Consider the following 27,015-nt stretch of genomic DNA (forward strand, 5'->3'; position numbering starts at 1 on the left):
TCCTCTTACTCATATGCTCCCATTACTTCGCTACCTTTTTAAAGTGCATACATTCGCTTCTAATAATATGTCTAATAGGGCAAGAATACAGTAAAAACAATTCTAATGTATTTAGTTGTTATGCTCATGCAGCTCCTCTCCTTCTTCTAAGACTTCATTGAGTGTTTGTGATTCTGTATGTATCTTGACTAAGCCATTGTGCATTGTTTCAGTTTTGGGCTTTTTTTCATGGTTTAGGAATGGAATAGTCTGAAATTTGGGAAATATGCTTTCTTTTCAAGAGTTAGATGAGAAGATTGATACCACTCTGTCGTGTGTCCGTTAAAGATGAGACTACAGCCGGCAGACACTTAGCTTAGCATAAAAACTGGAAACCTCACAATGACAAGACCCTAGGAAGTTACTGATCCCGGCCATGTCATAGTCCACCACATAATTCTTTGTGAAACTAAAACTTTTTACGCTCTTTGTATAGATTAACAAAAAGAGATATCACATGATAATTAGTGAGCTTTAGATGTGTTAGTAGGCATGTTTTGTTACAAAAGTCTAACTAGCTGGACACCTATGAGAGAGGTATCAACCTTCTCTCCTAACTCTGCAAAAAAGCAAATAAGTCCCAAAATGTCAAACTATTCCTTTAAGGGAAGCCTATTTTAGACAACAGTGTTTCATCATGACAGTCCCCCCCTTCACAAAGCCAGGGTCGTAAAGAAATGTTTTTCCCCTGTTCAGTGGGGAATAGTGTTGTCACGATACCAAAATTATTACTTTGATACGATACCTGCCTAAATATCTCGATACGGATACTAAAACGTTACTGCGGCTAAAATCTAAAACATCAGGATAAGTAATGGAATAATATAAGACACAACAAACAACTTAAAATTGAGGTTTTTTATTGATAAAAAAAAAATAAACCAACATATCTACTGTAAATCAAATTTGACTAGGCTAAATAGAAAACTAGAAAATGCACTCAGTAGACCTCCACTTACAGAGTCATGTGTGTTCAGGCTACTTTAGTGCATTACTGTACTGTGCAGACTAATAATCCTGGGTTTGGGCTTCATCATTATGGCTACCAAGTGACAGACTTAAAGTTAGTGTCATTTATTTTTATTATTTTCATGCGAAAGTTCTGATTAATAACTGGATTACTGTAAATAAGTAGATCAATGTCATTGTTATTAAAGCTTTTACATGGTATGCAGTAATCTGATGTCCCCAATACTTGATTGTATGGGATTGTTTTGGTAGTTAACTTTATATTTGCAACCAGATATTACTTATAAAACAGCCTTATGACTCAATACATCTCCTTGGCAGAGGTCTGCACTCTACTGAGAGCATCTATTAATAGAAATAATTGACAAGAATGTACATGCCATGATCACCATTACCAGTATTGTTTTGAGCATAAATGTATCACATACTGCTGTTGTTGATCTGCATACTGCCTGATTTTTAGCAGCTCACAATTTAAGGTAAAGTTAACATTAGTGTGAATGTTTTGTTTGCATATAGAGATGTTTGCCACAAGGTAAAAAAGCTAAAGCCAATTTAAACCGTTAACATTCCCCTCAATTTCCTCGTCAAACTCAAAATGTTTGCCGTCACACTTCAAATCACACTTGTTTAACTTATTGAGGCCATGTAATTATGTTATCATATTCACTAACCTGTGTATCCCTCCCCCCGCCCCACCCTCTTGTCCAAATATGGTAATTTCTAGTTCTAAAAAAACAAGATGGTGACAGCCAAAGTCAAGGCTTCAAAACGGTAGTCCACAAAACAATGGGTGACGTCACAGTGGCTATATCCACTTCTTTTTCTAGTATATAGGTTAACTGGAAACAGGCTGAAACATTAAGAGACTTCATCACGTTGATGCAAAAATCCAAGATTAACATAAAATAGTGAGTTCATTTGCTTATCGCCTGCTATGGCCTTACAAAGCAAATGATATTAAAGAGACAGCAACCTACTATCAACTTAAAGAATGTTTAGCCATTCTGGATCAGATCTGTTAGGTTTTTTGTTTAGACAGAAAGCTTGCCTCCTTCTTTTATATAATTACAAACCGCAGTTTCTGGGCAGGTATGTTAATTAAAATATGCAACTTTAACAATACCTTCATTGGATGTGATGCAGCTGTTTACTTTCATTTCACAGTTGTTTTAATTCCACAAATCCTTTAAAAAACAGCTGTGTGTCCAAATTGTATCCTGGTTACGCTGATTCAACATTTAATTTTAATTTAAAAGCATGTTGAACTGTATTTTCTTTTATCTTTATCTCTCACAAGATCCAATTGTATTCAGAATGTTGTTTTGCTGTTAATCAGGGTGAGACATAAACTCAAGGCAAATGCGGGTTAAGTCTGGTATTGGCTGAAGTTTATTTACCTCACAGCCACTTTGGCAGGTATCCAGCGATGGTTTGGTTATTTTTAATCCAGAAGGTCAAACATTGCTCATGAAATTGGGAATCTGGAAGCCTTTGAGGCCTGTGAGCAAAATATTTTAATTTCGTGCCTGATGTGAATGTTCATATATTTGTGCAGATGAGTCATGGAACGTTCAAGTTGAGTTACTTTGAGGAAAAGTGCACCAGGAAATAAGACTAAGCAGTACAAAGACATGCTGGTCAGTTGCCAGAGAGCCACACAGTGAAGTCCATTTCATTTTTTGCACCCCTCAGCTGCCCCTCACACTCCCCCAAATTAAATGACCACTGGCATGGATCACGGAGGATGTCTTTTGTGAAAGAGTAATACTGTTGCAGCATAAATAGTGTCAGCCCCTCCCCAGTCTCTCCTCCTGGTTAATTTCCTTGGAGCCTGCAGGGCCAGCCGGTAGGGGGATTTGACAGAGGACTTCTGACAATCCTGAGGAGAGCTGACACCGAGAGCGCCAGTCTCTCCGTCGCTTGCGGCCAGATTGGAAGATGCTCAGCATGCAGAGAGCAGATGAGACAAAACAGAGGAGCCAGGAGGGCTGTTTGTGCAGAGCTGGCTAAGCCTGACATGTCTGAAAGGGACACTGTGAGCTCACACTGCCACACAGAGGCTGTAACTCAAAGATCAGCCCGCAACTAAACCTTTGGTCACTCTTTTTCCATGTCATGCAGAAATTAGATACCTAATAATTAAACAGCTAAATGGATCATATGCAAGCAGAGACACCATACAGCCAAGATGAATAGTGATTTCAGTTTAATGCAGGTCTGCAGAAATGACTGTCACCTTTATCTGATATCAAAGGTGATATAAGTGCGTAACTTAGCTTTTAATGGATCCCCATTTGAAATGCAGCATCAAATAGGCAGCCTGCAGCTTGCATATTTCAGTCAAGTCTTTTAAAACCTTTCACAGCAGAATTTACATTTAAATTTCAATAATAAGCAAGTTCACACTTTCAAAGGGAAAGTCTGAGGCCAAATTCATGTCTAGTTCTTTTCTCTACTCTATCCACAATTCTGTCATTTTAGTATAAATGGGATGGAGGAATACGCACACAGCCATTTGGCCCTATCAATGTCAAATCACAGCCAAGTATTCCTGAGTCATGGGAATACAAGTCAGAGTTTGGTACAGACAAAAGTATAGAACAGGTAGAAGAATAGACACAGACAACGTCAGACAACAGCATCAGGAGATAGTGAGGGTCTGCGGGCAAAAAGAGGAAAACATGTCACTCAAGTTGTTTCAATCTGTTGAATTTTTTGTGCTGTGTTAAAGCTTGGCAGATCACAATCTACATGTAATATAAAGTGCTGTTTTGATTCCTGCAAAGAAAAGAATGGAGAAAAATCTTGACAATTATTCAAAGGAATATTTCTCTTTGTAACATAGTTGCAATCTGTATTCAGTGTAAATGCATTAGAAGATGGATAAAGAAAGACCTTGATCTGCCAAGCAGTCATGAAACTACAGTCGTTATAGCCCAAGCTAAGCACAACTTTATCATAAACCTACCCAGTGTCTTTAAGCACTCAGAAGCCGAACACTGCGCTTGGAAGGAGATGGAAGTCTGAATGAGCTTTCCATTCAGACTGAGTAAATAACACAACACAGGATTTTTGTCACAAGCATCAGAGCCAAGTGTGTAAGATATTGCTGCAATGGTAAGGGCATATGGTCACTGAGAGAATCTAGGAATAATTAGTAGAAGTTAATGGACCAAATCAGTAATTTAGCATATTTTGCCCCATTTACTACAGATAATGTATACTTCATATTAGTGCTAACCATTTCCTAAACCATGCTGTAGTGTTTAAGTATTTTTTACCTTATAAAAAAACCTTACCTAATCAATTGCAACTTTTGAAACTTGTTTTAACTATATCCATCACAGTCTGCATTAATTTATCACATTATCATGAGATAACACACACTTCCAGTATGTGTCAACCTGCTGTACACTGTTATTTCCCATATATGGGGCCATTGTGACAATGGGTTGTGCTAACTTCACGCCGTTGTAGAGAATCTGGAAAATGAGGACACAAAACAAGCTGCACAAGCCTACAGCTTTCCAAATAAACATTGTTATGACCCTGGGGTCATATTTGCTATTTGTTTTCTCTCACCTTCCACTTTCAGCTGTTGTCCTCCCTTAGAGTTGGGATGACAGCAGCCATTTTAAACCCCAGCGGGCAAGAACTCTCTTTCTTCACTCTGCCGTTCCCAACCAAAGACAGTATATTACTGGACGAAGTCACCCTGCGGATTTGAATGGAGAGCAGTGAAGCCAGTTTTGGTCCTATGAAATACTACTACAGGGCTACTTCCTGTTGGCACCAGCGTCTACTGCCCATGATTGCGAATAAGCGTGGTTTACTGACGTAGAGCAACGGCAGAAACACCGTAATGCTGGTAGCTGGTAGTGGTAGTGGTTTTGACGTCATTTTTGGGCCTACATGGAACCCTTCATGCAGACTTTGGTTGGCTTCACGGTTCGATCTCTCTCTTACCCCCTTGTTCCCAACATGTGCTAGTGCTGCCTGTGTATTGTATGTATCAGTCTTTGTGAGTAGAGAAACAGCAGCTTAGTGATTCTGAATATTTAATGTGACAACCTTGTTTTGCTGGCCTTAGCCACTGTTTGGTGTAAATAGTCTCCCTTTGTTGTAGTTAGAAATGTGTATATATTGTCCATACAATTAGCAGTACAAGTAAGAGTGAGAAGCCCTTTTCTCTTGTTTTTGGTAATAGAAGTCTAGGTTAGTGCATTCATTTCTATACATTTTGTTTTTGCTTAGGGAAGTTTTAGGTTTTGTATTTTTGGGCACTGCTCAACTCTGAGTAATATAAACCTGCTAATTTGTAAATTCCATTTGTTGTTGCTTGCTTGCTTGCTTGGCTTGCTTGGGAGTGGGAGGATTGGGAAGCCACACGATATGTTGCGCCCAGGTTGCCCTTAGACCTTGAACGCAACAACATGATTTTTATATGAATCACTGTTGTCTCTGAGTCCGGCTGAAAGTAAACCCAGTCAACAGAGCATTACCAGGGTGCTACTTTGTAACTGCATCTACAATTTGATGCTTTTGTCTCCCAGCTAATATTACCTTTGTAACTTTAGATCTTGGGCAGTATAAGAACATTGTAGCAAAACCTGCAGTCCTCCCATTCATTTGAAAGGAGTAACTGTGTTTATGCTGTGGCGGTTTAGGAGATGGCGGGGGGAGGAAAAACGCAGCGGTGACAAATTGAAACGGAATCAACTTTTGGAGAAGTGCAACCCGACGTCTGTCACGCTGCTGTAGCCAGTCACATAAGCCAGCGATCAGACCAGTCAAACTGCTCCAGTCAGCCTGGAATATTGCTGAAGCAGCAGTGGTTGAGCAAGCTAGACAGAGAATCTGAAACAAAACATTTTCTGATTCTTTCACAGTGGTTACCTTTTAAAGCACAAATAAACCCAACCCTTTGCAACCCTTTGCCGCACAACCTTGCTAATAGCCACAGTGTGAATACAGAGTTTGTGGTTCAAGGAAATTGTATAACCAGTAGTGTTTATTGCTGGTGGGTCACACATATTGCAATTATTCACATAAAGCAATTTAAAGGCACTGTGGGAACTTGAGATCAACAAAGATTCTTGTTCGATTTCAATAATAGCTTTATTTGTTTAGCACTTTTAATACATTTAACAAAGTGTTTTACAACAATCAATGTAAAACATTAGTCAAATAAAAATTGGTACCATGTGGTGGTTTACAACAATATACACTATATTTTAGCTACACCTGTTCAATTGCTTGTTAACACAAATAGCCAATCAGTCAAGCACATGGCAGCAGCTCAATGCATTTAGACATGTAGACGTGGTCAAGACAACATGCTGAAGTTCAAACTGAGCATCAGAATGGGGAAGAAAGGGGATTTAAGTGACTTTGAATGTGGCATGGTTGTTGGTCCCAGACGGGCTGGTCTGAGTATTTCAGAAACTGCTGATCTGCTGAGATTTTCGATTTCAATTTTATTTATATAGCGCCAAATCCCCAAAACAGTTATCTCAGAGCGCTTTTCATGCAGGTCTAGATTGTACTTTGTGATGTTATTTACAGAAGCCCAACAATTCCCACCAAGAGCAAGCACTAGGCGACAGAGGCAAGGAAAGACTTCCTTTTAAGAGGCAGAAACCTGGGTGGGCGGCCGTCTGCCTCGACTGGTTGGTGTGCTGTGTGTGTGTGTGTGTGTGTGTGTGTGTGTGTGTGTGTGTGTGTGTGTGTGTGTGTGGATGTGAGTGTGAGAGAGAGAGAGAGAGAGACTACACAATATACACACATAGAGGTACAGACAGGAAAGGTAATGTAGGTACAGACTGAATGAATAACGGTACAGATATTTATAGTAGTGTTAATGATAATAATCAAAGTGTTAAAGATAATAATGATAATAATAGGACTAGTAACAATAGTTGTTGTAGCAGAGGGTGTAGAGCAGGAACACGGGGGCAGCAGGTGACTGACAACCACAGATACAGACTCCACAGCTCCAGAGCCTGAAACACCTGCAGGAAGTGATAGAAGAGAGGAGAGGGACGAGAAAGCACAAGACTACGGGAAAGGGAAGAAGTCGAGTTAGTAACATGCATTAATGGGATGAGGTTGCATACAGAGGGAGAGGAAGTAGAGGAGAGAGGAGCTCAGTGCATAATGGGAAGTCCCTTGGCAGTCTAGGCCTACAGCAGCATAACTAAGGGATGGTTCAGGAATCACCTGAGCCAGCCCTAACTACAAGCTTTATCAAAGAGGAAAGTCTTAAGCCTACTTTTCAATGTAGAGATGGTGTCTGCCTCCTGAACCCAAACTGGAACCTGGTTCCACAGGAGAGGAGCTTGATAGCTGAACGCTCTGGCTCCCATTCTACTTTTGGAGACTCTAGGAACCACAAGTAACCCTGCATTTTGGGAGCGCAGAGCTCTGGTGGGGTAGTAAGGTACTATGAGTTATTTAAGCTAAGATGGTGCCTGACCATTAAGGGCTTTGTAAGTGAGAAGAATTATTTTAAATTCTATTCTGGATTTTACTGGAAGCCAATGCAGAGAAGCTAAAACAGGAGAAATGTCATTTTTCCCACACAACCATCTCTAGGGTTTAAAGGGAATGGTCTGAAAAAGAGAAAATATACAGTTAGCGGCAGTTGTGTGGTTGTTGATGTCAGAGGTGCATTCGAGATAACAGAAAGGCAACAGTAACTCAAATACCCACGCACAACATGTCGAACCTTGAAGCAGATGGGCTACAGCAGCAGAAGACCACACCGTGTGCCACTCCTGTCAGCTAAGAACGGGAAACTGAGGCTACAATTCGCACAGGTTCACCAAAATTGGACAATAGAAAGATTGGACAAATGTAGCCCCGTCTCATGAGTCTCAATTTCGGCTGCGACATTCAGATTGTAGGGTCAGAATTTGGTGGAAACAACATGAAAGCATGGATCCATCCTGCCTTGTATCAACGGGTCTGGGTGGTGATAGTGTAATGGTGTGGGGTATATTTTCTTGGCGCACTTTGGGACCCTTAGAACCAATTGAGCATTGTTTAAATGCGACTGCCTACCTATCTCCTGATGGCTACTTCCAGCAGGATAATGCATCATGTCACAAAGCTCAAATCATCTCAAGCTGGTTTCTTGTGAGTTCAATGTACTCCAATGGCCTCCACATTCACCAGATCTCAATCCCGTAGAGCACCTTTGGGATGTGGTGGAACAGAAGATTTGCATCATTTGCAGTCCACAAATCTGCAGCAACTGCGTGATGCTGTCAGGTCAATAGTGGTGAGAATTGAACCTCATTAGAATACATTACATTAACTGTGATCATTTCTAGTGAATTGAATTTAATTCAAGTTAAACTACTCCTCGTTTTGTCAGGAACTTCCAGTATGCCCCTCCAGGGTCCCTCCTGGGGGTCCCTAGATTCCATTTTGGGAACTGCTGTTCTACCTGTACAATAACACTTTCACCTAATTTCCTCCCTCCTCTCAGGTTATCTGTGACAATCAATTATTCATATTCTAACCTAATTACAAGCTGAGGTTGTTTCACATTCAAATAGCAGTTAGTGTTGGTAACAGCTCCCATGAGGTCGTGAAGATGTTACTCTGTCTCTCTCCTTTTCCCTGTTCTGATTCTGTATATTCACACCTGGCTGCCAAAGTGAGGGAGCTGGAAAGATAGCCAAATAATGATGTGTGGGAGTGAAAATGTGTCCAGGGCAGCCCTGGCCGCTGTTCCTTCGACTAATGGTGGCAATGTCCAGCCTCTGATTAATTAAACATCCCTTGGGGTCGGGGAGTCATGGAAGGCGATGTAATTTATCATCTGGCTCATGCGTAATGGAGTGTGGCCTACTGCAGTGTCTCTCATTAAGAGTGATAAACTCAGCCGTTGCATCCAAGGCCTCTCCACAACTCAGTGAGGCCAGGAAAGGCAAGGCATAGGGACAGGTCTTCTCAAAGAACTACTGCTATTTGCTCCTGGATTATAGCGAGTGTAACTGCAATTGCCAGGCTTTAACCTTGAAATGAAATTAATTGAACAATGCCAGCTTTTGCCTACTTCAAGGACTCACAATATAGTCTGGAAATGGCCACTGGAGGCAAAACATTCCCCAGTAACATTCAAAGGCATATGTGAAGCAACTAAATCCCCATTAGAAACCATTTGAGACTTTTGCCATACTGCGATACTTTGCTTTCTGATATGATTTGGCTTCTTTGAAAGCCTTAAGCCTAATTTGGACATGTCATTTCTAGATGTATGAACTGTCAATTAGAAAATAAGAAATATTACTGTAAACCTCTTCATTTTCTGGAGATAAATTACTTATCTGCAATAAACCTAAACCTGAAATAACTTATACTCCAACATATGAATTAAATTTTGAGTTGATTTGGTGAACTTGTTGGTGTGCATTGCCTCTTTAAACATCCAGCAGATACAGAGCAACATTAGCATTAATTTAGAGCGTTTCTGGCCACCTGGCAAATGTGAGTCCACCTCTGCATTTTCTAGCTGCTAAATGTTCTGCTATGTTAACCAGCTAGCCACCAACTTTGTTGGTCTGCTGTTCAGTGCTGAGCAGGTAGTGTATAGTGAGCTTTTAGGGCTTTTTCAATGTAAACGCTAAGACAGTCAATGAAGACAGGAAAGTTGTGGGCCGTAAAACTGAAACAATTAGCTGAAAGATAATTCCATAGAGCTGAGAGGAGCTGTATAAGTGGCTGAGTCGGCTAAATAAAGATAACACACAGCTAACACAAAACACATACAGCACAGGCAGATGTCATTTTAGAAGGGATTGCAATACAACACAAATGCACCTTTTCAGCATCTGGCTAACGCGACTGAACAGAAAAGCCATATGCAGCCAAGAAGCAAGATGCCTATCCAGTTCCAACATGCATATTGTGGGTTTTGAAAATTCACATATCAATGTACTGACTGCCAGATCTTTCATTTATAGATAATAAATGTTACTAATGGGCATTCAACCTAATACAGCCAACCTTTGAGCCTCATTTTCAATAAGGTGAATACATTTTTGTGTCTACACCCTGTATATAGGTGTTTCAGAAAATTGTCTCTCTCTATTGCTTATGTCCGGCTAAGCAGCTGTAAGCAAGTCCACAGCCACAATTAGTCATGTTCCTCAGAGACAGAGATTTACAGACACCAACGATGCTGCCTTGTATGGGGACACCAGGAAAATCCATCAGTGCACTAAGATAGAGCTCAGCAACAGTCATATGATGTCGTTGTGTTTTGTACTTTGCCAAACTTTTTCTATCTATTCTAACATAATGTAAACTTATACTTCAGAAGAGACAAAGTGATGGACTGGGAATAATATGATGCAACTATTACAGTGGAAGAGACTATGAAATCTCTTTCATCTTAGTGTAATGATGCTATGTGAGATAACCTCACCCTGGATGGTTTTATCTGATTCATCTGTAATATGGATTATTTGAAGAGGTCAAATTATGCTTTTTGGCTTTTCCCCTCTCCTTTATTGAGTTAAATACCTGTTTTATGCATGTAATAGGTTTGGCAAAGTGAAAAAGCCCTCTGTCCAACTCCAAAAGGAGTTCCCCTCTCCCACAGAAAACACTGCTCTAAACTGCCTGAAAACAGCTCGTTTATAGCCTTTTCTTCCCATTTCTTGTGACTTCACAAGAAAATATGAGTCATAATGCTCGCATAGCGGCCGGCTAGTCAAACACGCCTTCAAAAACACACTGATCTGCAGCACACGTTGACAAGATATCTGCATGCAGCCTTCCCTCTCCCTTCCAAACATTAGCTTCCATCCAGGCAGTCAATGGACAAAGTTGTTACCGTGATGTAGAGGCAGTGCTCAGTTAAAACTTTATGGATGAAAATTTGTTACAAAGTAATAACTCACCACTCTGAAACTCTTGCTCTAGTCCATGTTGCTAAGCTGGGGTGCGTTTCCTGAACAACCACGGAAGGTAGAATTGAACTATCTTGGTATGATGCATCGTTAAACTAACAAACATCTGAAGAACGACTGTTTCTGCTATCTGTGATGTAGTCACCATGAACTAAACGACAGCTGGTGCGAACGTTCGTCGTTACCAACTTAGTTACCTCCATAGTTCGAATTAGGGTTTTGGGAAACAGTTGCATCACAACTGTATAGTTCCAATCAAGGAAGTTGCTACCATAGTAACAACAATGCTTACAACCACTGGTAAGGGGAACATAAACAGCTGAACCACAGCCGTGTTTACCAGGGGCAAGTTCAATCTCAAAAACGTTTTGCACCGGTTTGCAACATTTTCGGATTGAATGACATGTTTCCTTGCAAAGTTGCGCAACGGTCTGCAACGGGCTTCGAGGTATGTTTTCTCCCGTTTGGTGGGCGTGTCTCAGGTGTTACCCAATCAGCTGCAAAAAGTTTGTAAAAGGCAAGAAAATTCAGTGCACTTGCGTACACGGCAGGGTGTTCAGGGAACCACCATTTCCGTTGAAAAAATACATTTTGCTACATTTTGTCTGTGCTGAACTCAGCCCAGCTTATCAGGACCCACCCTACTCTGCCTCTGGTTAGCTAGTAGTCCATAACTTGGTACTGTGCATGTCCTACTCCCAACAAAGATCTTGTAGAGATGAGATGTATCACTCCACAGCTAAAATGGAGCATTTAACACAGGGTGAAGAGGTGCTTGCAGCAATGTGCAGTATGACAATGCTTTTATGTGCAATAACAGATTTATCGGTTGGACTACAAAATGGCAGCAATGGCAAGATAAAGTTTAAGTTTCTCTTTAGTTCTGACTATCAGGTCCCTCTTATATAACTTATTTTTGTTGTTTTGTAAGGGTCACAATCCGAAAAACTTTAGCTTTTTGCATATATTTGAACAGTAGCAAGACACTGACTCCCTGACTATAAATTAGTACAGTCTGATCAGATCTTCCCTCTTTCCCTCATTGGTAAATGTAGCAACGTGACCTGAGGAGCATGCCGCTGCTCATTTCCTGCCATTTCCCAGCTTCTCCTGCTGAGCTGCGTAGGCGTGACTCAACACAACTTCTCCCTGCTAGGCAGAGAACAGCCATGAGGCCCCGCAGCTATACCCTTGCTGGAATATCAGAGCATCTGTCCCCCCTGCGGCTTGCCTTTCAAACAGTGCAAGACCATCTTCTCCCAGCACCAACATTTTTCAAAGGCAGAACCAATGCTTGGGGAATATATTATCATCACATCCCGAGCCCATCTGGTGGAGCAACACCTGGGAGGGCGTTTTCACTTATTCTCAAGCCCACACCAGGAGGGAAACTCTTGCCCTCCAACACTAATACAGAATCTCTCTGTCATCATAGGTTGGTAATCATTGATATTCATTTTCATGCACCTTCTTTTCACCGTCTTCCAGAGGTGTAGAGTAAAGCTGACATCTGATGGGAAAATGGCTTTTTTTTTTGCTTCTTTTATCTGAGATCTGATATCAGATATTAAAGTGGATGAAAGGAATCGAGAGCCATTTCCTTGTGGCCAATGCAAAAATCACAAAGGTTCAGCAATGAATAACATGCTGGGTTATAATATGTGAAAAGACCCAGCAAATTTTCATTTAGAATAGATGACAATCAAAGGCAATAAAAGCTGTGAAGCTCCAATATTTCCTTAAAAAGAAATCCCCCCGTTCTTTCCTCTTGAAGGGTGTTTTGGCAGGGTTTGCTGATTACATGGTTCACATAGCTTTGACAAAAGAGGAAATTGGTTTCTTCATTATTCTATTCCACTGGGACACAACAGGTCTCCAATGGACAAAGATGGTCTTGACCTGACCTTCATAAATTCTCACATGTTGTGCATTCCTAGTGAGGGACATGAAACAAAGAGGAAGAGTGACAGAAATCACCTAAGCACATCCTTTGGCATCTTTCTGGAGAGAGAATAAATTTTCTTTTTTATCCAATACAGATTTTGTAATGGGGCATGTACTCAAACACAGAAAACCAAATTTGTTCATAAACAGGTACACAAGAACCAGAACACTGATTGTGTATTGATTACCTCAACTGAAATAGAAATCATTTGTCTTATACTGCACATTGATTTATTTTTCTCCCTGTAATATAAAAGATAGGGACAGAGCATTCTGCTCTATGTGCAGGTAGACTGTAAGCTCAGACATGTTGGAATACTAAATCATATGGCAGGAAATCAAAATAAGGAAGACAACTGTTCTTATTCATGCTTTTCCATGTTTATGCATATAAATTCTGTACAATTACTCTATCCTGTTGTCTGTTTATGTTCTCATTATTCACCTCTCCACCAGTGAGGTTTTGCCAAGTCTGTTGTCAACAAATTCTGTTGTCAGATTTTAAAAATGTTCCTTACTATGTCTGCCGTTTCTAGGTTTCAGCTCAGGCTGCAGTTACCTCCCACAGCATGTGCTGTTCAACATGCTCATCAACATTAGGAGGAGTGTCGAGGAGGAGAGAAAAAATAAAAACATCCACTCAACCAACAGAATATTAATATTGGAAGATACCGCACAGCGGTATTACATTCTTTGACTTTAACGTCTTTGATTGTTTACTGCAAACACTTTTCAAAAATCAATTATTCCTACAACGTGCAAAGTTCAGGTACAGTAAAATGCTGGTTACAACAACTCTTATTTTTATTTAACTATGGCTATTGTACTTCAAAGGTGACATTGCCAACACTGATGGCCACCATGTTTTTTTTATTTAGTAGGATAGGTGGTGTTTTGATTGCAGCTCTTGCAAACTTTTTATAACTAGTAGGTTTGTATATCTGGGCCAATAAATAGAGTAGATTAAGACTTTGGAAAAGGTATTAAATAGATTTTCTTTGTGCTGAGTTTTGTTGATATTGTAAACAAAGTACAACATCCTCTGCATAAAGACTTATTTTGTGTTATATACAGTTTATTGGTAATCTGTGCTCAAATTGTGTGATTATTCTGGCACTCAGCAGCAGCAGTTGGATAAAAGAGAAGGATGAAAAAAGTGGGTCTGTCTCATCTGCCTGTGCAAAGTAAAGCATAGCGATAAGCTCCTTCATTGTGGTGATTTGTGAGTTCTATAGCAGCCTCAACCTATCTACTGGACTCCGTCAAATGCCTTTTCTTCATCGGAATTATATATTATTTCTTTGCTGCCCTGCTTTACATGGTGTTATACCGCATAGCTTGAGAGTGTTGTTATATAAATATCTTCCGTGAATGAATCCAGTTAGGTTGTGATATGTAAATGGACTGTACTTATATAGCACTTTTATTCTGGTAAAACTAAAATGTTAAATGTGGTATATTTGATTACCTGTGTATCGTGAAATGCATAATGTGCTGACAAAGATAGCCTTATACAAACACACTTTGGATGATTAAAAAACATGAACAAGTCAGCTATTACTGTATGCAACACTACACAGTAGTCATTAAATTGAATAGTTTATGCAGCCATCATCTTGTCTTAAATAATCTTCCCTTTTGTTTTTACTGGTGCCTGGTAGTACTGTTATCACTCTTTGCACTGTATGTTTAGGGAACATGGGGCTGTTTTCAGTTTGAATACAGAATCATGCGGGGGCAGCTGTGGCTCAGCAGGTAGAGCAGGTCATCTTCTAATCAGAAGTGAGTGAGGTGTGCGAGTCTGACATGTAATGTAAAGCGCTTTGAATGGTCAGAAGACTTGAAGGGCGCTATATAAGTGCAGCGCATTTACCATGCAGCAGATACACTCCTAGAAGTCATAGGCTAATTTTTTCCCCCCACCACCACCAGTGTGTAGATTCCAGTGGGATTAATTCATTAATTCTCGATTGGGTCTGATTACTGACAAGTATCTGTTTATGTTTCTGCAATAATGTCAAAAGCGCAGTCACTTAGCCCTGTATAATCCTCTCTTTTCCAGTTTGAAGACTATGATCATCAAACATATTAATTAAAACTAGAGGAGAACAGTGAAGCTTCCGTGTCGGCTAATGTTGCCTTTTCAGTACATGTGAGAAATGTCATCTCCCTCTTATTACTTCTGCATGTATCACTGGTAGACAGACTGAATGAATATTGACTATGCCTGGAATAAAAGCTTACAAAGCACAAAGTCTGGGCTATTCAGATATTGCTCCCTTGCAAATGCAGACTCATGAGCTCCACTGAATCCTCCTCCCAATAATTTAATTTCCCTCCTTCTCCTGCACTCCTCCTTGTGTCCTCACTACTCCAACCCCACTCGTCAGTGTTCTTTCCCTCAGGACCTCCCACCATATGCCCTGCTATCCTTCCAACCTTCCTACTTCTTTGCAATGGAATTAATATTTCACAGCCGTCTCCTCAGCCATTTTTCTTGCTGACGAATTGGAGGTGGAAAGACGGTTTCCAACCAGCCACAGAACAATAAATATTAAAGTGTTTCCCTAGGAAGTTTTCCAATCCGGCGCTCCTTATGTACACTGTCAAACACGTGCTCTCGTGCCATTTCTCTCTTTCCCCATCTTACTCTCACTCCTTTTCTATCCATCTATCCCTCCCATCTCATCTGCTGCACCATCTGTGCAGCTGTAATAAGCAGGACTCCTCGTGTGCTCTCTTTCACTCCCCTGCTTGCTCTTCCCTCTTGATTCTGGCTCATCCCTCTCTCCAGGCACGGCCTTCCCTGCATGGCTGTTTGACTGACTTGTTTGTGTCCCACGACGGAGCTACCATGCAGTCAGACTCTCTGTGCGCAAAAATGGCTCAGGCGCTTGTCACACACTAAGTCCTGCCTTCCCACAGCAAGCCCGGCCAGTTAACACAACACTGCTTTCATCTTTCAGTGTAAGCATGCTGCAAGCGTAAACGTGATAACCTTACACATACTCTCTCTGTGGCACGTACAAGATGCGTGATCACTCTCAGTTACTACAACAACACAAAACCCTCTCCCTGTCATGGTGAAGACTGTGCCGATCTAGATCTAACAGTTCAAGTCTTCACCAACAGCACACTATTGATCTGAGCCAGTCATCATACTGACATCCCACTCAGCTGGATAATGGAAAAATCAGTGTGAAATATTGTGTGTGATTCTCTTGGCTTATGGTTCAAACACAACAAAACAGTCTTCAGAAACAAACTTGGAGAATGTGATTCGTTTTTCTTTAACGATGTAAAGTACCTGGTAAAAGGCTTCAGCAGACAAGGACATTGTGCCACACTGCAAATGGTGATAGGCTTTTGTGGCCATATTGATTGTATGCCCACCAGAACGAAATAGCATGACTTGGTAGACGAGGCTGATCATCCAATACAACAAAGAGCTCTACCGCCTCACAGTGGCACATTTGGGCAACAGTCCTAGACGTTTTGGATCGGAGAAGGGACATCAAATAAAACTGTGTTCATCCTTGTAGATGTCTGGAAACAGTCAACAAAAAATGACCATGTAAAACCAGTAATTGAGAATTTCTGTTTTCCTTTCTTATAGCATAGGTATATTCACTTAATTGTCAAATAAAGGGGAACTTAAAAACATACCTTAAATGCCCTGAAAACATATTTGCTCAATCAGCCTCCTACTTTTAGTGTATGCTTCTACATGAACACACTATAGTCTGCCAAAGTAAGAAAGGTTTTGTTTAATTCACACAAAATATCACCTTATTTGTGTGTCTGTGCTTTTCTCACTGATGTGGGCAAAGTTCAGTTGTGATAAGGTCATGTTACATTCTTCTGTGCACTGGGGCTTTGAGCTACAGCGGAGTCAAAATGCGATGACAGATGTCGAGTTATGTGCTTGTGGTGCAAGCACTGTCAATTAAAGTGTGAATGTTAAACTCTTAATAACTTTGGATATTTTGCTGAACTTTAAATGTTGCATATTTAGTCAAACTTAAACTTACTTTAAAACCAAGTTTGCAGAGGCTTTAAAGCTTTTTTTTTTAATTTTATTTAAGGCACAACAATGTTGTGCTTAGTCATTTAATTACAATAAATAAGCAGGTGATCAGAGTCTAAGTCCTATTGCTCATAATTAAAATATTTTCTGCTGTAGAGATAAAACATGTTGACGTTTATAATACAGAGAGACTAAATATTAGAAACACCTCAGTATGATGGAGTATTATTCAACAGCACCTCAAATAGAATATTAGATGAATACTTAGATATTACCAGAACAAGCATCTCACAATCTTAATATAAAAATATATTAAGGTTTATAAGTTGTGTCTCTTTGAATCAGATATGCTGTGTATGTGCAAAGTTGATCCATTTATTCAAAACATAAAGCCAGAATATATCCACAGCTGCACTTGACAATATCATAGAGAAATATGTAAGAGCCAGCTAGGGCCTAAAACTTGTGAACTGCATACGAAAGGTGAATTGCTTTTGAAGCAGTTATTTATTATTTTTTTTAAGATTCCTCCCAGTCTTGAGTTCAAGGGTGCATATCAGCGGAGACAATATTATATTTTCTGTCATTGATAGCTCTTCCGTCCATTAGATTGGATTTTAAAATCTCCTCTTAAGCAGAAGAAATTCTATAGGAACGATTCCTCAAGAGTTATTGATTATAAAAAGCCTGATATCTCCGGACAGTGCAGAATCAATATTACTAACCTATCTCATATCTATCTGTATAATGCCTCCAGTTAGCCAATCCTTCCAGTTTAGAGGTCAAGGAGTTGGCCTAATCTCCAAACTATTTAGCTACTAAGCCAGACACAAACCAATTTTTGTGGGAAATCACTGTCATAATTAGTGAAATACATTACACAGGAAGACAAGCACAGTGCCTCAATGAGTTATCGATTTGAGCATATTGAATGAGTCATTGTGGTAGCTGAGAAACAATCTCTGGCTCTCTGATTCACCATCACAGGACAGACAGACAGCCTACCTGCACATCCCCATCATGGGTCTTCAGACTTCAGGAATGTGGGTGGGTGAGGTGAGGATTATCCTGGCAGTGCAGAGCAGGGTTCCCTCAGCACCAAGCAGGACTCAGCAGCACCACGAGGACACGGTGGATAATGAGCAGTCTCTCCAATATGTGCAACAGGGGCTAGTGAAGGTTGAGCCAGGGAACAGTAATGAAGCACAGGCTTCTGTCTAACGCCACATAGAGTTATGAATCCACCTATTGTGCTCTTCGCCTACCTTTTTTCACTTTAGCAGCTGTTTGATAAAATTTCACCCATCATCCTGTAGCTCATTCTTGTTATGGAAAAAATATTTAATTTAATACACACATTTAAGGCCAAAGGTACATACAGTAAAGAAGACCGGTTGAGATGCATGTAGAATTTTAAAGACAATTGAATAAATGAAATGCTCTGTCTCCTTCGAATCTAACTTCTTGTCTGTAAACTGTCAAGTAAATTTACCATAAAGAATAACGAATATGGGCTTTATTAAAGATGTGAAGAACTTTTCCATGCTAGTTTGTATGCAGTGGCAGTTACTGGATGACTGGTGAGGACAAGACACCCTGACCTTTACTTCCACAACAACATGTAATGCACTTGTTACTGCTGCTTAACAATTCATGGGCCGCCACTGGAACGTGCTTCTCAGAATAACGTCCTCAGATTTGTGTAATCAAAAAAGGCACAAGCACGTCGTGCACACAAACACATTGTCGTTTCACCTCGTAGTCACTTAACTGCCGGACAACTTCTCCCACACATTACAGCTTCATCTCACTAACTGAACACAACACATTTCTGCTAAAACAACATGGTAATGTGTGAATTATCAAAAGGAGCAGGTTCTACTTGAGTTACTGCTGTCGACGAGGGCTGAACATAATGACTGCTGCCTGCTTCTTAAACCTCTCAAAATAACAGTATAATACACACAGCTGCTACTGGATGGGTATTACAGTTATGTGTTGGGGTAAACAAAAAAAATAATAAATTGCCAGTAATATGGCTTTTAGATGGAAAGTCACAATTGCACATTACTGGAGTATGATCTTTGTGGTTGCACGGACTGCTGCATCTATTGGCCTTTTGCTCATATAAGTTGCTCAGTCAATCTGTTGTGTGCAGTCATGCTAAGGAGAGAGATGCAGTGAAATCCTTGTTGGGCCTTATCTTTAGCCAAGAGATATGCGAGCTCTTCTTTAAGAAGCAAATTTGTCATTACTTTTTTTTTTTTAACAACCATTTGAATATCCATATGGACTTAATTTCATGCTTGACCTGCATTTTACTATAGATGTAAGCAGAAATGGCAGTAACAGAATGACTTGCTTGGAACAATCTGAAATGGCAATTTTTTTGACTGTCACTTTTTACATTATGTTTGTGTGTCAAGTGTTTACCCTGACTTTTTTTCCACTCTGTGGTGTGTTCAAACTGGAGTGAGACCAGTCAGTCATCTAAACCAGTGGTTCTCAAGCTTTTTCCACATCAAGGACCACAGACCCCCATTTGATTTTGTCAGAGTCTTCCATCTGACAGAATTTTAGCTTTTTGATGTTTTATTACAGAAAATGTATAAAAATCCAGGATGAAAATAGTCACATTCTGTCACTGTTACTTAGGGATGACAGAGAAAAATCATTCCCCTTTTTTGTTGGGGACCACCTGAAGATTTTTATGAAATCAATGGTTGTATTTTTTTCTCTAATAGCCATTCAATGTACATTCATTACCTCTATAAAGCAGTTTTCATTGCTACTGCCGCCATTCCCATGCTGGATTCAGATTACTTTGGGGGGGGGGGGGGGACAAAAACAAACAATGTGTGTATGTAATTCAGCAAAATTTTCTCCGAACACCCTACTGCTAAACATTCAAAAACTTTTCCAAGGGCAGGAATACAGGGTGGCCTTTACTGTGAAGCAGCCACATCAAAGGCAATGTATTTGTCACCATGGTTAGCAGTGTGGTGTTTTCTCTTGAAACTGGCACCATATACACCTGTACTATGCAACTTTTAAAGGGAAAAAAAAAAAGTTAATTTTAACATTTAATATGTTGAGTGTTGTCAATGCGCACTTGGTAGAGGGGTGGGATGGAAGATGAAATCATGCCAAAGAAACCAATGAATTCCTGCACACGGTCAGAACTTAGTTTACTGAAGATGCAGTGTTGCGGTCATAGATCAGCCTTGCCTGATGAAGGTCTATGACTGAAACATTGCATTTTAAATAAACAGTGCTGATTGTGTGCCGGAATTCATCACTATATTATATGATTTTATACCAGCATTGTCATCTACAATTGCTTGGTTGACTTGTCAAAACTGACTAAAAGTGTCTTGAGGAGTCATAATGAAGACTGCTATGTTTTAAACATTAATGTTTTCACTTCACATTTAATTTCTCACACAAGCACGTTTACATTCCAACATCAATTTGATCGCAAATAGAAGGCCTCAGAGGGAGTTAAGCTACAGTTCAGCAATAAACTTTACAACTGAATTAGCTGAATAGCTGTTTGTAATGTCAGTTCAATATTGGGGACAAGTTAATGTTGTGATCCAAGCAACAGCAAGCACTAACAGCCTGCATTACTGGAGAGTCCAGAAGAGCCTACATGATCTGCATCTTCTAATATCGCCAGAGATCATTTACCTCCGAGGATAAATACTAAAATATTAATCAAAGGAATTACTACTTATGATAAATCATATCCTGTTTATGCAATGAAGTGATCCTGATCATGTGTGATATAGAAAAATACCAGAGCTTGTTAAAATATGCACAATTTAGTCTGATTTTTGATGTCCATTTGTGCTTGTTTGAAGTCTGTCAGTGGACAGTGATGTAGTGCAGTGAAACCAGGAATAATAAAATAATCAGTCAGGCTATTTTGCCACATTTGATTCACTGAAGCATGTAAGCAGCTGAAATGACCAGAGGCAGCAGGAGGCCAGAAGACACAAGTCTGCTTTCTGAGGTGAGAGTTGCGCCATACTGGTCCAGGAGCTGCAGGGCCACGCCATTGGTCCAACCAAAACCCAGCTACAGAAAGAGCAATACAGCAGAGCATAAGGAATGTTTTTATTTAGCACCAATAAAATCACAACAATAAAACACATGATTTATTTGTGCTGATGGAAATAGTAAGAAAACCAAAGAGAAAAGTAGACAAAGACCAAACAGGGTAGAAAATCTTACAAAAAAAGAAAGATAAATAATGACAATGAAGTGAGGAGGAGTGAGTGTATGTGTGCAGAGCATGCAAATGTCTTAAGAAGCAGAAGTGAAGTGGAAAGAATTAACAGGGCTCTGCATGAAATCAGAAAGACTTGTGACTATAAGCACATTAGTTTTACACCATCAACACATGAAAGAAAATACCTGAACTTGATATTCTCCTCCACCACCAGGTTTGCCATCTCCGTTGACATCATACTGTCAGGAGGAAGAAAATTACACCTTCTGAGCCAGCTGTGTTATCACTGTGCAACACAAGCTCTGAAATACTGAAACCTTAGAGTCACCTTTTCAAACATGGCTTCATACGTCTTGTATGCCAACCAGTTTGTCTTGATCCAACGCTGGGCCAAATGAAATGCTAGTTGTTTAGCATTCTCTGAAGGCAGTTTGGATAAACCTGGGAAATACAAGAGGACTTCAATTCATTAAACAAACGGAAGAACATCTTTTTAAACACGAGGCTGCTCAAAGCAAAACTATTAGGTTTTTAAATTGTGTTGGCTCTGCAGATTAGTAATTGTTTAATTATAAATCTACAGAGTTTGAGGTGCTGCTGATTCTCTGCCTTAAGCAGATTCGGTGACATCACTGCCTTTTTAGGTGCGATTGCTGCCAATAAACAGCCCGCCAGTTTTTAGGGCCAGTCAGTCAGTTTTTCTCTGATCATGTGTCACACTTGCAAAAGACCACACAAAGGCAAAAATCCCTCAAAATAAACAAGAAGTGAAGCTGGCTGCACCATGGGCCTGGCCGAGCGTCACCAGTGCAGATATCACGTGTCTGCTGATGTCAGTGAAAGGTTGAATTTGAAGTCAAATACGAAAAATGACGACTTTATGTAGCTTGTATAATTACTTTATTCCCCCTTCATCTTGTTTTTGACCACTGGCTGCACTATGCTTTGTGGAACAAGTCTGTTTGTACTGTATAAGGACCCACAACAAACCTGCCAAGGGTTCACACTATTCCACTGACTGACAACTGACTGCTTGTGAGTAACTGTGGATGATCACAATGCTGGTGTGAAAGTTTAGGAAAATTGTCTTTGCATGCATTTTATGAGAAGAAATTCATTAAGCATGTCTGTTTTACTTCAAGGATACACACAAATTTTGGTGAGTAACACTCAATGTACATGTAACTTTTGTTTTCAAGAAAACTCCTTAGGGAACAGTTAAGGGCATGGATGCAAACAACCTTGAATGAAACCTGAAGGTCAGTAGTTTACCCTGCTTTGTTTCATTTCAAATACATGTGCTAGAGAACAAAACTAGAGCAAAAGAAAGCACCAACCTTCTACCACTACGTAATTGCTTCCCCCCCCCCCACCTACCATCAATGAGCATGTGCTGTAAAGGAGGCCATGCATTAGGATAGTCCCACTGCTGCCCAGATTCTCTCAGCGACGTTGGAACTCCGTTGGTGAACTGGAGAGCACCACTCCTCTGGAGGGGGAGATGCGAAAAGCAAGAGCATGCATGTATGAAACCAGTGTAGTGCGTGTGCCATCTGCTGGAGCAAAGTAGCAGTTCATAAAACACATGTGACATCCTACTAGATCTTTGTAAAAGGTAGAATTTATGGCATGTATTGAATTGTAGTAGATTGTGCAGGTGTACCTAATGAAGTGGTCGCTGGTTGTATTTTCTCACTATCCCTTAACAATTCTGGGTTTATTTGTCCAGGTTTTGAGATATTTGTCTGACATTCTGCTGCTACTCCAAAACAATGGGGGTGAAGGGAAATTTGGCTTTTTCATTGGAACTACAGCTTTTTTTCTCAATGCTTGGATTATCTCAGTCAAAAGTCTGTAAACCTCCACTGTATTGGGTTTGAGGCAGAAAAATACCTCCTGCTAAAATAAAACCAAACTTACAGTATCTGCATGCCTAGATACCATTAAATGTAATATTAAGCCCCTCCTATTTGTTGAAACTTTTGCTTGAACCAACCCTTTAAATAAACATCATCTATTCTCTGATTTTCTTTGAGTGTGTGAATTGAGACACAATGAAACACCCACCTTCAGATACTGTACTGCCTTCTCGCCCATCTCTGGCCGAGAATAGCACTGTGCCCAAACAGGTGCCAGGTTGGAGGGGTAAAACTCAAAGTGTTTGGAGCGTGTAACCAGGCTGTAGTCAAACCAGGCTCCCCTCTCAGCATCCCACAGCACAGACTCTATTGCCTCCTGTCTGCGGGCTGCAGCGTGGTCATACAGTGCAGCTGAGTCACCATCACCTGTCAGGAAACAGCACATCACTGTTATGTAACACCAGTTTAGGAGCTAAAAGCAGTGTGCAGACCAAAGTTAGTTCCAAGGTCGAAGGCTGCTCATATACTCAACCCAGGATCCTGTGAAATGAAGCAAGAGTGTTCTCATTGAGGCACAGCAGAGCATTGAGGTCAGTAGGCAGGATCTGACTGGTGCGGGTCTCTCTGAGGGTGCTGTTTTTGTGGCTGTCACCATCTATATACCAGCGTGATGTGAAGTCCCAACCAGACTCTGCACCCGCTTTGAGATCCTCCCATAGCTGCTCCTTAAGGTCTGGGGGCAAGGGTAAAAAAAAAAAAACAAACATGAATTTGCAAGTACAGCCACAACAAATCGGCATTTAAAATGTAATCGTTATTCATGTACGTTCTGTTTGTTAATTGGATGTGGAAAAAATAAAAGATATGCAGCTTCTGAACAACATTTGTTCAGTTTATAAAATTTTCCAAAAGCTTGAGACAATTAAATTTATTTTCCAAAGAGGAAGAAATAACTTTATGTACATGACTATTTGTTATTAAGAAAATATATCCTTACATAAAGGGAATTCAACATTTTAGTGAGTATTTTTCCTTCCAACAGCCTTTCTTACAATGTGCAGTCAAATTGTTTAGCAGGGATGTGAAAGAATAGATGTGTTCCACATTAAATATTCATTACGTGGTACTGAGGTATTTTCAGAGCAAATTTGTTTTGCACAGATGATCCCTGAATTCAGAGGAATCTCTTATTTTTCTGCTTAGGAGCAATTTTCTCTCTATGGGAATGAAATGGCCATAGCAGGGTAATTCTCCTGCTCATAAAAGGCAAATTCATTCAGCCACCAAGAATATGAAGGCTAATAAGCTATTACCATCAGTGAGTCCTTCAGCTAATTCCAGATCGTCTGAGTAGGATTCAGGCCTAGAAAGAACAGAAGACTTGTTGGTGAAAGCCCACCCTGCAAAACCCACATATATGAATTGTGCTTTTATAATTCACTAGATTTCAGACATACCTGGGTAAGCCCACCTGCACATGATACCGGTTCAGTACATGCTCTGCCCCATTTACTTTCACTACCACAGAACGGTTCTGCATCCAAAATCGGTACTCCTGCTCCAGAACTGGTAAAGCTGCTCTAAACCATGCAAGTTTGTACAGACATCAGAGAGTAATGTTTTCATATAGACTACTTTCCACAGTCCTTAATTAGAATGTGACACCCCAACTTTTGTGTGTAATGATATTAAGCACGTTAGGAAAAAACAAAACACCAGAGGCACAGAGAGACACGAGCACTGAGGTTTTGATGTTTAATATGCCCTTTTTCCTACTGTGGAAGAGACAAGAGGCAGCTGAAGAACGATAATTTTTCTGGCAGGACATCAGCTCGGGTCTAAATATCACCTGAGGAACTCTTTATCCTTGGTTGCTTGATAGTAGCTCTCCACCATTAGAGTGAGAAATGGCGGCTGACTGCGCCTTTCATAGTAAATCCGCCCACCATTTGGAATGAAGCCATATCTGTAGGAGTTAAAGTAAAAAAAATCTTATTCCACAAATCTTGAAACCAACAAGAAAGCTCAATATCTAAAAAAAAAAAAAAAAAAAAAGGGATAAACTTAGGTTGCTTAATGACTCATTCAAAATGAGCCCCCTGATTTACATGCAGTGAGCTGACTTTTTGTGCTATAAAAGATGAAAGGTGCTTTAAGGGCTCACCTGTTGACAAGGTAGATAAAGTTTTGAATCATCCCATAGGCCGTGTCTGTCATCTCTGACAGCAGGAGCCCGTTGATGACCCAGTAGGAATCCCTGTTGGGCAGAGGGCCTCACGTCATTGTCTGCACACAGCACCTCAGTGGGCTGTAGCAGGCTGGAGCTAGCTGTGATCTCACTCTGACCCAGTGAGACTCAGCCAGACAGCTGAGAGACAGGCGTCATTGTTCACTCACCAATAATAGAGTTCCCTGAAGCGCCCCCCAGGCACGACAACAGGATATGGCGTGTATATGAGCGAGTAAAGCTCTGGGTGATCTTTAACACCAGGGCGGATCTAGAGGAGAATTTTCTCATTTCAAGTCTTTGGACTCTATATATGCACGTGGGTGGTTGGAAATATATACTGCAACAGGAATGTGAATTTGAATTATAAGGCCAGCAACTGATGATTATTTTCATTGATAAGTCAGATTTGTTTTGATCATTTGGTGTACAAAATTTCAGGAATAATGAGCATCACAATTTCCTAAAGCCCAATTTGACATTCACATAGCTTGTTTACTCCAACCAAAACAAAGAGATATTCAACCATGATAGAAATTCACATTGGAGACACTGTTTAACCTTTTTTTTTTTTGAAGAAAAAATTGCAAAAATTCACTGATTTCAATTATTAAATTATCAAATAGTTGGCAATTAATTTTCTGCCATTTGACTAATCAACTCACCTTTCTGCCAAGAGACTTCCACAGACTGTGTATCTTCTCAGCCCAGGCACGTAGTTCTTGGTCCACTATTCGTCCCAGGAACTTTGGCCTGCATTTAAAAAAAAAAATTAAAAATTTAAAGAATTCCAAAGGAAACAATACTAGCGGAGCAGGAGACCTCTAATAACTGGACCTCACTTGTCATGCCAGTCTGGTGGTGTCCACGTCTCCAACTCTGTCCCTGGTTCCTCAAAGTATTTATTAAGGAACTCCTGCAGTTTGGCAGGTGTGACAGTCATGTTTGGGGATTCATGTGAAAGGTTGCGAAAAGCTGACAAAACAACATCTGCAGAAAAAGACAAGTAGCCACAAAGTTGACCAAAAAAAAAAAAAAAAAAAAAAAAAAAAAAGACACTTTACTGACTTTTGACTTACCAGGAGTTTCCCTCAGCTTCATGTCAACAAAGTGTTTGTCATCATCAAACAGTTTAGCTTTCTGTATCTGATGCAAGATGGGCCCAGTGCAGTATATTTCACTGAAATTAATTTATACAGTTAATTATTAAATAATATGATAAAAGGTCATGTGTAGCACAATAAATCATCATGTTACAGAGTCCAAATTAGTCACTAAAAAATAAGCATGACCAAAGGTCTGCTGACAAATACATACGCTAGGAGTTTAAACATCAATTTAAGAAACCTGGCTGCTGCAGGTGGTGGATTCAGTTTAATTCTATTGCCTAGAGACATGTTTCAGTTTAACTGGTCACCTTTACAGCCACAAATCAACCAGAATCTTCTAGTTAAACAGTTCCAGAACAAAGAAAGTGCTCTCGATACAGTCAGTCCTGCATACCAAAAACACCACTTCCAGTCATTTTATCTCACCTGTCACATGGTGGTGGAAAAGCAGTCTTTACACAGGTGAAAAAAGCCAATGATGAAAAGCAAAAGACCATCAAGTTATGCATCTTGAGCAAAGACTGTATAAACTGAACCTAGAGTATGACCAAGTCTGCAATCTGAGGATTGCTTCCAGGTCAAAGTTTATATCAAGCCGGAACAGCAGCAACATACTGACACCTAGCTTTCAAAAGAGCATTTAACAGGACACTGCAGTGGTGGCCAAGAAAAACAAACTTC

The 27,015-nt window shown here is 40.2% G+C and overlaps 1 protein-coding gene across 1 annotated transcript; it reads right to left on the reverse strand.

Moving 5' to 3' along the window:
* Positions 1-20,316: 20,316 nt before the first annotated feature.
* On the reverse strand, positions 20,317-26,985 carry treh (trehalase (brush-border membrane glycoprotein)). Its single transcript, XM_038693222.1, has 15 exons — positions 26,761-26,985; positions 26,305-26,405; positions 26,068-26,215; positions 25,891-25,978; positions 25,396-25,496; positions 25,163-25,255; positions 24,848-24,964; positions 24,456-24,578; positions 24,312-24,361; positions 23,531-23,731; positions 23,207-23,424; positions 22,517-22,628; positions 21,468-21,580; positions 21,325-21,378; positions 20,317-20,985 (listed from the first exon to the last, which is right to left on the reverse strand). The coding sequence occupies exons 1-15, from the start codon at positions 26,841-26,843 to the stop codon at positions 20,848-20,850; spliced, it is 1,740 nt and encodes a 579-aa protein (XP_038549150.1). The 5' UTR covers positions 26,844-26,985; the 3' UTR covers positions 20,317-20,847.
* Between the last annotated feature and the right edge of the window lie 30 nt (positions 26,986-27,015).

Source organism: Micropterus salmoides, unplaced genomic scaffold (genome assembly GCF_014851395.1).
Source record: "Micropterus salmoides isolate LMB-PRFRI ecotype aquatic unplaced genomic scaffold, ASM1485139v1 Ms_hic_scaffold_3, whole genome shotgun sequence".
In the NCBI taxonomy this organism is placed as follows: Eukaryota; Metazoa; Chordata; class Actinopteri; order Centrarchiformes; family Centrarchidae; genus Micropterus; species Micropterus salmoides.